Here is a 14,228-nt window from a genome sequence, read left to right on the forward strand (position 1 = left end):
AGGAAGTCCAAATCTCAAAAATATTGAACTTGGCAACTATGTCATGCTGAAAACACTATGTTGCTATCATCAAGAGAACCTAGTTGAACTATCTCACTTAAATCATCTGTTGAAAATACACTGAAAACAGATTTAAAAACTGTTTTTAAGAATGTTTCACAATATGTAAACCAGAGTACATTCCAGAGTACATTGGTCAAGAGTAACAAAGGAACTTTTCTCCTCCGTCAAGAAAAATAAAAACTAATGTTTGATGACTAACAGTCTCATTTTTCTAATAACAGTTAACAGCTATTTTTAGTGCTTTTTTACTTTATTGTCACTTGAAATAGTCCTTGAGCATCACAGCTAAATCGTTATCATCTTTGTTAATGAAATTATTTTCCAGGTCATCTATGCATGAAAAGGGTTCATAATTCTAATATCACTAACCTTTTTTCCTGTAATTTATGAAACAAGCTGAAGTAAGGCACTCGTGTGATTGTATCAGCCATTTCAGATTCTCGTGCTGAACTCCCAGTAATTTCAGTACTATATATTCCATCTACAAGACAGCAGATTAAAGACAGTATATATTTAAAAAGCTGTTCCTGAGCAAATTTAATCTGACATTTTTCAGTGAAAAATGAAAGTGGACATTCAACTGAATATGTAATATTAAGAATATAAGCTCATCAAGGTGTAGTATAAAATATATTGGTGATGATTCTTCCCAAATGGCACTTCCATGGACAAGATTAAAAATCAAATTTAATACGTATCTATATATTTAGTGGATTTTATAAAATAATAAAATGTTATAGAGCACAAGAAAGATAGTTGCTATTAAACATAGAATGAGTACGATGACTGTTTCTAGACATTTCCAGCAATTACCAGGACAAAACCTAACTAATCACCTCTAGAATGTCACACATTCATCAGTATGAACATTCCAGTTAAACCAACACAAAATGAAATAATAAAACACCATATCTAGCTCAAAAGGAAACTATTGAAACACGTCATATTTGAGACAGCATGAACAACTTCATTGTTGCCTGCTACAAATACAATCAGAACAGCAAAATCAAGCTCACCCTGCCAACTGAATGGCTAAGATATTTCATATTGAGAGAAACTACTGGTTTGTTTGAATCACCTTGAGGTATACAATTTTTGACTTCCTTCTTTGTTCTACTTGTGACACCAGAAAGGACTGCCACTGCACCCTGACTAACTGGATTCTCAGATTCATGTGAACCAGTGTCAATATCTTTGATATATTTAAGTAATGTGCAATTTGTAACTTAGCTCCTTTCTCTTTCTTAGATGCAAGTATGTGTGAATGTGTACTGCATAACACTGCTCGGGTTTTGAATGCATTCATAAATACTACTTTGTTTTAACTCTAAAGAATTTGCTGTGGGTCATTTTTAAATTGGATTTCACAAACAGGTTTGGGGGAAAACAAATCACTGCTTATTTTAAAAAAGGTAAATAAGAAAACAAATTAAATTAAAAACCAACTCTGTTCTGGACAGAAGAGAAAATCAGTTAAAAATTAACTTAATGCACCTCTCACTCTTCTTCCTGTCAAGCACTAAATAAATACAATTTGTCTCAGTTGTCAGTGATGAATCTTCAAAATGGACAAGATTAATCTTAACCCAAAATGCTACTTTAACCAAATTTTCTGCTGGAGACAATTCAAGAGTTACAGCCAGCAAAAATAACTTCCATCCAGAAGATCATAAAAATCTGATTGACTTTTAAATTAATAGCTAGGTATTCATTAAAAATAGATTGCATGTCATTCACCTGACAGCAATCACAAATTGTTGTGAAAAGTTTCAATCACTTTTTTCTTCACTTTCTGCAGAAAGATAAAAGAAGACCTTTGAAACACAAAAGGCTTTCTGGAAGACTTTGCAAATCTTTCGCCAATGCTTAATAACTTTCATCCAGAGTTGGAAAACTTACCAGTTTGGCTTCCAATTTCCATCTTTCTCTCACTGTCATCTGGCTCACCTGATTCTTCCCTTCCTTCCCTGCACTGTTCCATTTCTGAGGCCAGACCGTCCACCAATGTCCATTACAAACAACCAACCAGTTACCTCAACTACACCTGCTGAAACTATGCTTCCAGTAAGAATTCCATTCCACTCTCCCGGTTTCACAGTCTCATCTGTTCTAATGATGCCTCCAACATGACATCCTTTATCATTAGCCGAGGATACACTACTTTCCCCGCACTGTGACTGTCAGGGCCTCCAGTCATGCCCGACCCATCTCCTGCACTTCTGCCCTTACCCTTTCTCCCACTTTACAGAACAATGGGATTCCCATGGTCCTTCCTTTCCACTCTACTAGTCTTCACATTCAAAGGATCATCTTGTGCCATTTTCACCAGCTCCAGAAGGGTACTACTCCCTGCCCCCCCTTCCACTGTAAGTATTCTGCAAGGATCATACCCTCAGTGATACCTTGGTCCTCCATCACTGCTAACACTTCCTCACTCCCCCGTGGCGCCTTCCCACACAATCACAGAAGATACTTGCCTGTGCACCTCCTCTCTCCTCACTATCGAAGACCCCAAACACATTTTCCAGGTGAAGCAACATCTTACTTGTAGTTCAGAATAATGTCAACAGCATGTATTCAATTCCTACACCAGCTGAGGTTAAAAGAAAAACTCTCCTTCTCAGCCTTTTCCTTCACCTGAATTGTGGTGGTTCTCAGATTAAACCACCACCAGTCAACTATCTAATGAGAGAGCAATCCTTTGGTCTGACTAAGATGATTACCTTTATTTCTTTCAATCTAACCTTCTGCATTCACTGCTCACTCTTCCTTACTTTGGCAAGACGAAATGCAGTCTTGACCACTTTGTGGAACGACTTCACTCTGTCCATAGGAAATACCCTCACATCCAGTTGCTTGCCATTTCAATAAATCATCTTGCTCTCTTACAAACATGTGTGTCCTGGGCCTTGAGGAACAATATGTAATTTTCAACTTGGGTACTTTATAAGGTCTCAATACTGAATTCTATAAATTCAGAAACTGACTACATTATGTCTATTTTCCATCAGTTTTTACATTCTCTTACACTCCCTCCCCCTCACAGCTACGCCTTATTTTGTCCAGTTTACTTTGCTCTTATTAAAAGAGGATACATTCTGTCCCTTTCACATCTAAATTTACACTCATTTTAGATCACTTATTCTGTTTCTCTACTATGAACAATCCTTTTGTCTTTTGCACTGGATCTCCAACAGTGCCAAGTATTAAAAACATGGAGACATGGCGGATTCTGTTTCTCTCTCACAGATACTGCCAGACCAGAATTTCTCTTGCATTCTAGTGTTTATTTCACAACACTTTCCTGGAAAATTTCTTAAGACTTCAGCTAAAATGAGTAAGTGCTGTGCTGCTTGATCTCTTGGAATCATCCAGAGAAAGGAAAAACCGAGCTATCAGCATCTTGACACTTGCCTAATGGTTTCTAGGAGAAATCGAACTTGAGGCTGTCCAGAGCTGGTACAGAAGAGAATGACAGGGGAACAGAAAGACAAGGTGAACTCTTTTCCTCTATGAATACAGGACACCCAGCCTGCTTTGGATTTCCTCCACCAGAACCTCCAGTGCCATGTCTGAGAACATGTGCACCCTCATTTGATCCTTGTGTCTATTTGAAACCTGTTGCTGTGCATCAGTCATCACACTTTAAATCTTCAGTTGAAGTGGGTATATGGAATCCACATATACTGATGTTTCATTTAAAAAAATGTCTTGCATGAGTGCTAAATCTGCAGGTCTTTGACTTAGTACCTTCAGGAAACGTCAAATTCTTGGAATCATTAACTACTACCAAAATTGCTTGCTAAAACCAAAGTTTCAAACAGGCATGTCTTTTTGGCAGCATCAATTTCGTGCCTATTTTCAACTTTTCACCAAAATAATCCTCAACATTTTCACATTATTAAAGTGGAAAATAGATCAATATTGATTGACAGCTTGCACTGAATATTATTTACATTGCTGTAAAAAAAGAATACTGATAACTTTCTTCTTACCATAGAGTTCATCTCTGATGAGTTTCAATACTTTGGTAAATATGCCCATGTGTGGCAAGAGGTCATCTAATACCTGAAACACCAAGTTCATTCTTTCCTCTGTTGGCTTTTTAAAAGATAGTTCCTTTTTGTCCTCAATCAGACGCATAAGATACCGATTAGCTGCTCAAATATTGAGAAAAAGAAGTGTCTTAATGAAACAGCATTCTCCATAAAATTCAGACAAGGTGAATTTATTCAATGTGGAAGGATCATTTGGATTGGATTGCCTCTTCTGAGAAGAAACAGCATTATATACAGCATTACACATCCTTCAGAAAGTTCTTGAAGTGTTTTAGATGTAACAAATTAATTGAAAAAGCTTCAGCAATGAGTCTGTCTTTTCAACAACAATCAAATTAATTTGAAGTATACTAACTAAATACAAGTGCAGCAGTTACTTTTTTCATGGCAGGATCCCTTAAATAATATTGAAATCAATAACCATTTGATCTGTTTTTGATCACATTTGTGGGAAGGGTGTATATCATCACAGAAAATTGCAAACTGTGCTAAAGGATCTTTAATGATATCTGAATGGCTCATTATGAAACCACAAAAGAGGTCAAATCAGTGAATGGAATGAACAAGATGGAAAGAAAATCAATACAAAATAAGATGCTACATGTTCAATGCTAGGAAATGCACTTGATTAAATTAGTGGGTTAAGAAGATGGATGTCCCAATTGTAGCATTTTAGAACAATATATAGAACAAAATCAGATCTCCAAAAAGGTACATGTTGGAATTAACAGGAGGCCTTAGCCTGTGTCCTATAAAAGGCAGCACACACAAGCCAGCATGCTTGAGGCCTTCCACAACTGATGGATATCAGGGGTAGCAGAATGCATGAATGATCCCAAAGACCATATTTTAAAACAAAATTAAAACCAAAGACTGCAGATGCTGTAAATCTGAAACAAGGGTCACGGATTTGAAACTTAACTCTGTTTTACTCTCCACAGATGCTGCTAAACTAGCTACGTTTCTCCAGTACTTTCTGATTTTAATTTAATGAGTCATATTTCCTTTCATTTACAGCTTAATATATGTACGTCTTTAGAAAGCTGAACCCCTTCAAGATGTGGAGTGGACTTAAAGGTTGCACACTTTCTCCAAAACAATACAGTTGACAAAGTTGGTAATGACACATAGGTAAGAAAGTTAGTTGTGAAGACAACAGAAGGAAGTTACAAAAAGATACGAATAGGTTAAGTAAGTGGGTGCAGATTTGGCAAATGGAGTATAATATCTGAATAGTTAAAATTGTCAGTATTGGCTGGAAGAATAAAAAAGCATATTTTCCAAATGATGAGAAATTGAAGAGTTCTGAAATACATTGTGATTCAAGCATGAATACACTCAGATCCCTATATTCATGCTTGAATTACAAACTGTTAACACGCAGATAGAGCAAGTAATTAGGAAAATTAAAAGAATGCTGTTATTTATCATGAGGGAATTAAACAGCAAAATAGGTGGTTATGCTTCAGTTATATAGAATAATACTGAGACTGCATTCTGAAGTATCGTGCATAGTTTTGGTCACCTTATTTAAGGAAGATTTTAAATGTGTTAATGACAATTCAGAGAAGGTTTACTATACTAATAGGTGGAATAGACTGGTTATCTTATGAGGAGAGATTGAACAGACTGGGTGTATATCTGCTGAAGTTTAGAAGTGTAAGAGGATTGAAACATAAAATCCTGAGGGGCAACAGGATAGATGTGAAAATATGTTTCATCTTATAGGGAATCTAGAACTAGATATCATTGATTTAAAAAAAATCAGGCATCACTCATTTAAAACAGAGATTAGGCGAAAAAAAAATTCTAAAGGCATGGGCCTTTAGAACTCTCTTCCTGAACGGGAGTCGAAGCAGATCAGGCAGCATCCGAGGAGCAGGAAAATCAACATTTCAGGCTGAAATATCGATTTTCCTGCTCCTCAGATGCTGCCTGACCTACTGTGCTTTTCCAGCAACACACTCTCAACTCTGATCTCCAGCATCTGCAGACCTCACTGTCTCCTCATCAAGAGTTAAATGGCCAACCAGGACATGACACGCCAACCTAGCAAATCTTGTCACTTGTGGCACATATCCTCAAATTCAAATGTAAAAATGTAAAAAAAACCTAAAAGTTGTTGGTCTAGCACATAACATCTGCAATAAGGTGGTAAAGAAGAATTTTACATGACTATACTAAGCTTTTATGAATTAGTATTGTACTGCATGATTTTATCCCACATAAAAAAATTGTTTGGAATGGAGAACAAGAATTTAAATTCCACTCACAGGATGTGGGCCACACTGGCTGGGCCAGCATTTATGGCCTGTCCCTGGTTGTCTTTGAGAAGGTGATGGAGAACTGGATTCTTGAACTGGGTTCAGAAAAGATTTACAAGGATGTTGCCAGGGTTGGAGGATTTGAGTTATAGGGAAAGGCTGAACAGGCTGGTGCTGTTTTCCCTGGAGCATCGGAGGCTGAGGGGTGATGTTATAGAGGTTTACAAAATTATGAGTGGCATGGATAGGATAAATAGACAAAGTCTTTTCCCTGGGGTCGGGGAGTCCAGAACTAGAGGGAATAGGTTTATGGTGAGAGTGGAAAGATATAAAAGAGACCTAAGGGGCAACTTTTTCACAGAGAGGGTGGTACGTGTATGGAATGAGCTGCCAGAGGAAGTGGTGGAGGCTGGTACAATTGCAACATTTAAGAGGCATCTGGATGGGTTTGGAGGGATTTGGGCCGTGTGCTGGCAGGTGGGACTAGATTGGGTTGGGATATCTGGTCGGCATGGACAGGTTGGACCAAAGGATCTTTTTCCATGCTGTACATCTCTATGACTCTATTTGGTGCAGAAACATTCACAATACTATTAGGGAGGGAGTTCCAGGATTTTGATCCAGCAATACTAAATAAATGGCAATATATTTCCAACTCAGAATGATGAGCGGTTTGGAGGGAAACTTGCAGATGGTGTGTTCCTATGTATCTGCTGCCGTACTCCTTATAGATAGAAGTGAATATGGATTTGGAAGGTGCATCTTGTAGATGCACATACCACTGCTACTGGTACCTCCATTTGTAATGGAGGGAGTGAATGTTGTGGATATGGTGCCAATTAAGTGGGCTGCTTTGTCCTGATTGCTGTCAATCTTCTTGAGTTGGAGTTGCAGTCATCCAGACAATTGGGTATTATTCCATCACGTTCCTGATATGTGCCTTGTAGATTGTGACAGGATTTGAGGAGTCAGGAAGTGTGTTACTTGCTGCAAAATTCCTAGCTTCTGATCTGCCCTGATAGCCACAGTATTTGTATGACTCACCCAGTTCAGTTTCTGGTCAATAGTAACCCCAAAGAATGATGTTATGTCAAACTAATGTTATAGGTTACGTTATTCTGTGCTGACCAATCCAATATCATGTGTGAGCATTATGTTCTAGCTGGAATTACAGTATATTTCAGTATTATATTGGAGTTTCAAAACAAAAAATGGAGGCTTGTTTTGGAAGAAGCCGTGAATGTCACCAACAGCTAAAGGACACTTAGCTTTTCAAGTGTTGCTGACCTTTGACTCTCTCTCTCCCCTCTCACACCCCCACCCCACTGTCCTAGGGCTGGAAAAGACACAGTAACCACAAACATATTTGCAAAGCACTTCTTACCCCATACAATTCTGACCTTATTAGATATTAATTCATAATAAAGAGTAAGAGGGATTATGGATAATTGGGCAGAATAAAGTAGAATATAGAACATAGAACAATACAGCACAGAACAGGCCCTTCGGCCCACGATGTTGTGCCGAACATTTGTCCTAGCTTAAGCACCTATCCATGTACCTATCCAATTGCCGCTTAAAGGTCACCAATGATTCTGACTGCCACTCCCACAGGCAGCACATTCCATGCCCCCACCACTCTCTGGGTAAAGAACCTTCCCCTGATATTCCCCCTATACCTTCCTCCCTACACCTTAAATTTATGTCCCCTTGTAACACTCTGTTGTACCCGGGGAAAAAGTCTCTGTCTACTCTATCTATTCCCCTGATCATCTTATAAACCTCTATCAAATCACCCCTCATCCTTCGCCGTTCCAATGAGAAAAGGCCTAGCACTCTCAACCTATCCTTGTACGACCTATTCTCCATTCCAGGCAACATCCTGGAAAATCTCCTCTGCACCCTCTCCAAAGCTTCCACATCTTTCCTAAAATGAGGCGACCAGAGCCGCACACAGTACTCCAAATGTGGCCTTACCAAGGTCCTATACAGCTGCAACATCACCTCACGACTCTTGAATTCAATCCCTCTGCTAATGAACGCTAATACACCATAGGCCTTCTTACAAGCTCTATCCACCTGAGTGGCAACTTTCAAAGAGCTATGAACATAGACCCCAAGATCCCTCTGCTCCTCCACCTTACTAAGAACCCTACCGTTAACCCTGTATTCCGCATTCTTATTTGTCCTTCCAAAACGGACAACCTCACACTTGACACGGTTGAACTCCATCTGCCACTCCTCAGCCCAGCTCTGCATCATATCTAAGTCCTTTTGCAGCCGATATCAGCCCTCCTCGCTATCCACAACTCCACCAATCTTCGTATTGTCTGCAAATTTACTGACCCACCCTTCGACTCCCTCTTCCAAGTCATTAATAAAAATTACAAACAGCAGAGGACCCAGAACTGATCCCTGCGGAACTCCACTTGTAACTGGGCTCCAGGCTGAATATTTACCATCTACTACCAATTTCTGACTTCGACCGGTTAGCCAGTTCTCTATCCAACTGGCCAAACTTCCCACTATCTCATGCCTCCTCACTTTCCGCATAAGCCTACCATGGGGAACCTTATCAAATGCCTTACTAAAATCCATATACACTGATTAAATTAGATTAGATTACATTAGATTACATTACAGTGTGGAAGCAGGCCCTTCGGCCCAACAAGTCCACACCGACCCGCCGAAGCGTAACCCACCCATACCCCTACATTTACCCCTTACCTAACACTACGGGCAATTTAGCATGGCCAATTCACCTGACCTGCACATCTTTGTGACTGTGGGAGGAAACCGGAGCACCCGGAGGAAACCCACGCAGACACGGGGAGTATGTGCAAACTCCACACAGTCAGTCACCTGAGGCGGGAATTGAACCCGGGTCTCTGGCGCTGTGAGGCAGCAGTGCTAACCACTGTGCCACCGTGCCGCCCTATTGCATCCACATGCTTGGTCACCTCCTCAAAGAATTCAATAAGACTTGTAAGGCAAGACCTACCCCTCACAAATCCTTGCTGGCTGTCCCTAATCAAGCATTGTCTTTCTAGATACTCATAAATCCTATCCCTCAGTACCCTTTCCATTACTTTGCCTACCACCGAAGTAAGACTAACTGGCCTGTAATTCCGGGGGTTATCCCTATTCCCTTTTTTGAACAGGGGCACAACAGTCGCCACTCTCCAGTCCCCTGGCACCACCCCCATTGACAGTGAAGATGAAAAGATCATTGCCAACGGTTCTGCAATTTCCTCTCTTGCTTCCCACATAATCCTAGGATATATCCCATAAGACCCGGGGGACTTGTCTATCCTCAAGTTTTTCAAAATGCCCAACACATCTTCCTTCCTAACAAGTATCTCCTCTAGCTTACCAGTCCGTTTCATACTCTCCTCTTCAACAATATGGTCCCTCTCATTTGTAAATACTGAAGAAAAGTACTCATTCAAGACTTCTCCTATCTCTTCCGACTCAATACACAGTCTCCCACTACTGTCCTTGATCGTACCTACCCTCGTTCTCATCATTCTCATGTTTTTCTCATACGCATAAAAGGCCTTGGGGTTATCCTTGATCCTACCCGCCAAAGATTTTTCATGCCCTCTCTTAGTTCTCCTAATCCCTTTCTTCAGCTCCCTCCTGGCTATCCTGTATCCCTCCAACGCTTTGTCTGAACCTTGTTTCCTCGACCTTATGTAAGCCTCCTTCTTCCTCCTTACAAGACATTCAACCTCCCTCGTCAACCAAGGTTCCCTTTCCTTCTCCGACATATACAGTGAGTTGACAATGTCATTTTTTGAAATATTTACATAAGTAACATCCAGGGTGCAAGAATATACGATATCAGTATATACTGTGTATACTGTATATAGTATGCACAGAATATAGTATATCATGGCTTGGCAATGGATTACTGGACTATCCACCTATTGAAAGTAACTTAGTTTTTAAATGTATGGCTTTAGCTAGCTAGTAGTATATGTTTAAAACTAAAATTTTCAACAAAAAAAGGCTTTAAGGATATAAATTGGCTACAAAGTACAATTAAAAGGAGCTGCATGTATTATCTTTCCATTGCAAAATTAATGTGGATTCAAGTTTCCCTGAAGCAATGATGGAAATAGTTTTTAACTATTGCAACAAGAAAACCAATTCCTTGTTGCAGTCAAGCTCACCTCCTTCTATCTGTCTGCAGGTTAGCTTGACTGTAAGTATGGAGAGTGAACTTACTCTATTTTGAACTGTACCAAAATGTTGCCTTGTTTAAAAAAAACAAACATAGAACTACACAAGCAAATTGGTATCCTTACAGTGCGACTCAAATCCTAAATTTGTTTCTAAATATATAATAATTGTTATGGACTAGACCAAACCTTCTCAAAATATACAAGATAACCTAGAACCTTACTTTTCTCCTATTTTAAAAGGTAAATGTAGGTGTTGTGTTCCAGATACAATTCAGTTGGTCAAATGCCAGATTTAAAGCAAAACTTTATTCATCCACTACAGTTAAAATACAACAAAAGAAAGAAGGAATTGGAATAGCTTAGTTCTATTGGAAAACTTAATAGAATAACAGATACAACAACTAATTAACTGTTCCAATATAGTAACATCCCATAAACACACACTAGGCAAAAGGCAAATTCAGAAAACTGATTGGCTCACATGCAACTCCAGCAGGAAGAGAACTCCCCACCCCCGCACCCCTCCCTCCCCACTCGACACACACACTTTTGGCTGTAATTGAGAGGCGGAAAACAAAGCTTCCACTTCAAGACCCCAACAGCAACTGCTGAAAGCGAAGACTAAAAATCCTGGTTGTGGCAACCTGACCACATCAATTCAGGCTGCTTCTATTGTTCCTACTTTAAATAAAAAACCTGGAGGCTTCACAAGTCGTTATACTCTAGTGGTGCTGGCAAACTGCTCAGCACCTTTACCTTAAAACCTCTTTCCAAAAAAAAGGACAAAGTATACTTCTTAAAGTCACACTATCATCAGATATTCAAATTAGAATTTTTGAAAACTAGGAATACTGGTCCTTTCATATCTCACTATTGAACTGAAAGGATGATTATGAAACGGAAGAATTGAATAAATGCCACAAATCAAACCAATGTCTTTATTTTGCATATGTGATTCCCATAAAAATTTTCCTCACCTGGTGAGATTGCCCCAAGTATAACATTAGAATCCAATGGTGCAAGTTTTCGAGATCTTGTCTTGAATGCCATAGTCAACAAAGAAGCAGTCACTTAGTTTCATGAAAGTTGCAATTGTACAACTGAAATAAAAGATAAGATATATGATTATGCCAGGTATTATGTATTGGATGTTGGTTTGCTCGCTGAGCTGGATGGTTCATTTCCAGATGTTTCATCACCCTACTAGGTAACATCTTCAGTGGGCCTCTGGGTGAAGCACTGTTGATATTTCCTGCTTTCTATTTATATGTTTGGGTTTCTTTGGGTTGGTGATGTCATTTCCTGTGGTGATGTCATTTCCTGTTCATTTTGTCAGGGGGCGAATGGATGTGTTTTCCCAGTCGACTGGGCCTGTGGGCTACCAGCTCACTAAAACACACTAAAACAGCAGCTAATGAACTTAAAAGACTCTATGCAGACAACAAGCAAAACTAATGTCACTTACAAAATATTGTGCAAGAACTGTAACAAACACTACATTGGACAAACAGGCAGAAACCTAGCCACCAGGATACATGAACATCAGCTAGCCAGAAAACGACATGACCCTCTCTCACTAGTCTCCTTATATACAGATGAGGAAGGACACCACTTCGTCTGGGACAACACATCCATCCCAGGATAAGCAAAACAGAGACATGCACGAGAATTCCTAGAAGCATGGCATTCCAACCGGAACTCTATCAACAAACACATTCAGTTACACCCCATCTACCACCCCCTGAGAAAAAGAGCAGGAAATGACATCATCAACCCAAAGAAACCCAAACATATAAATAGAAAGCAGGAAATATAAACAGTGCTTCACCCGGAGGCCCACTGAAGATGTTACCTAGCAGGGTGATGAAACATATGGAAATGAACCTTCCAGCTCAGTGAGCAAACTGAGATCCAGAACCTCAACCTGAGCTACAAATCTTCTCAAACCTCACTAAGGTGTTATGTATTTTAAGGCCCTTCTACTTAAAACTGTTGTTTCAACATTAAATCAGATAACATCAAAGGCTACAAAAATTTCCAATTTTCCACCTTAGCTCCCTCTAATGTAGGAGCACTTGCATTATGGTCCAATAAGACCCTCCCTCATCATTTTGAGCACTTCGATCGAATCTCTTCTCTGGCGAGTCTTCTTTAAATAGAGCAGATCCAGCTTCAATCTATGCCTGTTACTGAAATCACTTGTGGCTGAAACTTTGTCAATCATTTATCTCCACTCACTCCATTACGTTCTCATCCTTCATAAAATGTGATGCCCTGACCTGAACACAATGTGCCACTTGAGGCAGAATCAGTGTTTAAGAAAAGTTCACAATAACTTCCTTGCTATGTATTCCACATCTGTATTCATAAATGCAAGATAACTTATATCTTATTGACTGTTTTCCCATGTTACACCTCACAGGAGTAGCATGCCAAAAATCAAGTTCCATTATTTCCAAAGTCAGCACAAAAGTTACATTTTTGAGCGAAATCCTCAAAATTTCCCAATTCACCTGTTTTTTTAGATCCAGGTTGACAGAAAGGACAGACCAGGTCGCTGTACTTAATAAATAGCAATTCTTGTTATTACAAATAAATACATTCTCGCAGCAGGTAAACAACTATGAACCATCAACATATACCTCTACGTGTTAAGATTATAACAATCTCATTATAAAACTAGCCCTATTCACACACATATAGACAGACAAAAATAAACTTGAGTGTTATGGGTAGAGGGAAAGACTGGAAAGGCAGTTCAATTATCCTGTCCTTGGCTTTGTTCAGATGACCCTTTTGCCTCATCACGGCCTACTGCTCTTCAATCTTACTTGCTTGCAGGAGGGACAGGCCAACTTGTTCACATGTATTAAGTCTCAGACCTACTGGTTACAAAAACACAGCCTACTACAACACAGAAGGGAAATAAATTGGCTTTCTGTAGCCTTCAAGTGCTTTTTATTACTGCAGAAAAAAAGACAGCTCATTCTGAGAATTTGTTAATGTCTTTCTATAATTGATGCTATCCTAAGGACTGAGTACTTCCCCACTGCAAATTTAACAATCATGTTATCAGTTCCAAAAACAACCAAGTTTTGCTCACTGTAAAAGTAACAAAATTTGCACGTAACATTGTGGCCACCTGTCACATCTGCGCAAGTGGAAATAAATTCATAGAGACATAACCATTGTCATCATGTCACAGAATCCTTGTAGGTTCAGTATGACAGTAGAGAGACCCAAACAGGTTCTTTCTTTATCAAACTTCACATATAAAGAGTTCTGTGCACCTTCTTACCAATGTTCTGCAGCTTTAGCAGGCCTTATGTTAATCTACAGCACAGTCTCCAAAATCCAAGGAATTGTTTTCACAGCAAAAGAATTGAAAGTTGAGAACACTTGCTTTTTCATCTGATTTCAGATCACACTTTATCCTGCATGAAATGAATGTAAGCACTAAGAAGGTACCAACTTTTGACTCATTTGCCAAATATCAATGCATAATAGAACATCTTTTCCTTTAAATCAATAACAATAATTCTGATAATACACATGAACTCAAATTTTTGAGCGCATCCTCATAGCACACAAGAAGGGGTATGATATAAAATTAGATACAAAACGTAGTGTTCTTAATTTCCAGTATTATATGTGTG

At 39.2% G+C, this 14,228-nt stretch overlaps 1 protein-coding gene across 4 annotated transcripts in view; it reads right to left on the reverse strand.

Annotated features, from left to right (window-relative positions):
- LOC122561234 (uncharacterized) overlaps positions 1-14,228 on the reverse strand; it is a 297,608-nt gene that overhangs the window by 270,527 nt on the left and 12,853 nt on the right. For 3 of the 4 annotated variants that reach the window (XM_087998832.1, XM_087998833.1, XM_087998835.1), the window contains exons 2-4: positions 11,550-11,672; positions 4,059-4,220; positions 433-544 (exon numbers count right to left, since the gene is read on the reverse strand). In XM_087998832.1, the coding sequence (XP_087854958.1) occupies positions 433-544; positions 4,059-4,220; positions 11,550-11,622 (347 nt within the window). In that variant the 5' untranslated portion in view covers positions 11,623-11,672. The remainder of the gene's footprint in view (positions 1-432; positions 545-4,058; positions 4,221-11,549; positions 11,673-14,228) is intronic. The other variant, XM_087998834.1, reaches the window with a different exon arrangement.

The sequence above is a fragment of the Chiloscyllium plagiosum genome, unplaced genomic scaffold (assembly GCF_037043375.1).
Source record: "Chiloscyllium plagiosum isolate Xiang-an unplaced genomic scaffold, Cpla_swu_hap1 HiC_scaffold_22, whole genome shotgun sequence".
NCBI lineage: Eukaryota > Metazoa > Chordata > Chondrichthyes > Orectolobiformes > Hemiscylliidae > Chiloscyllium > Chiloscyllium plagiosum.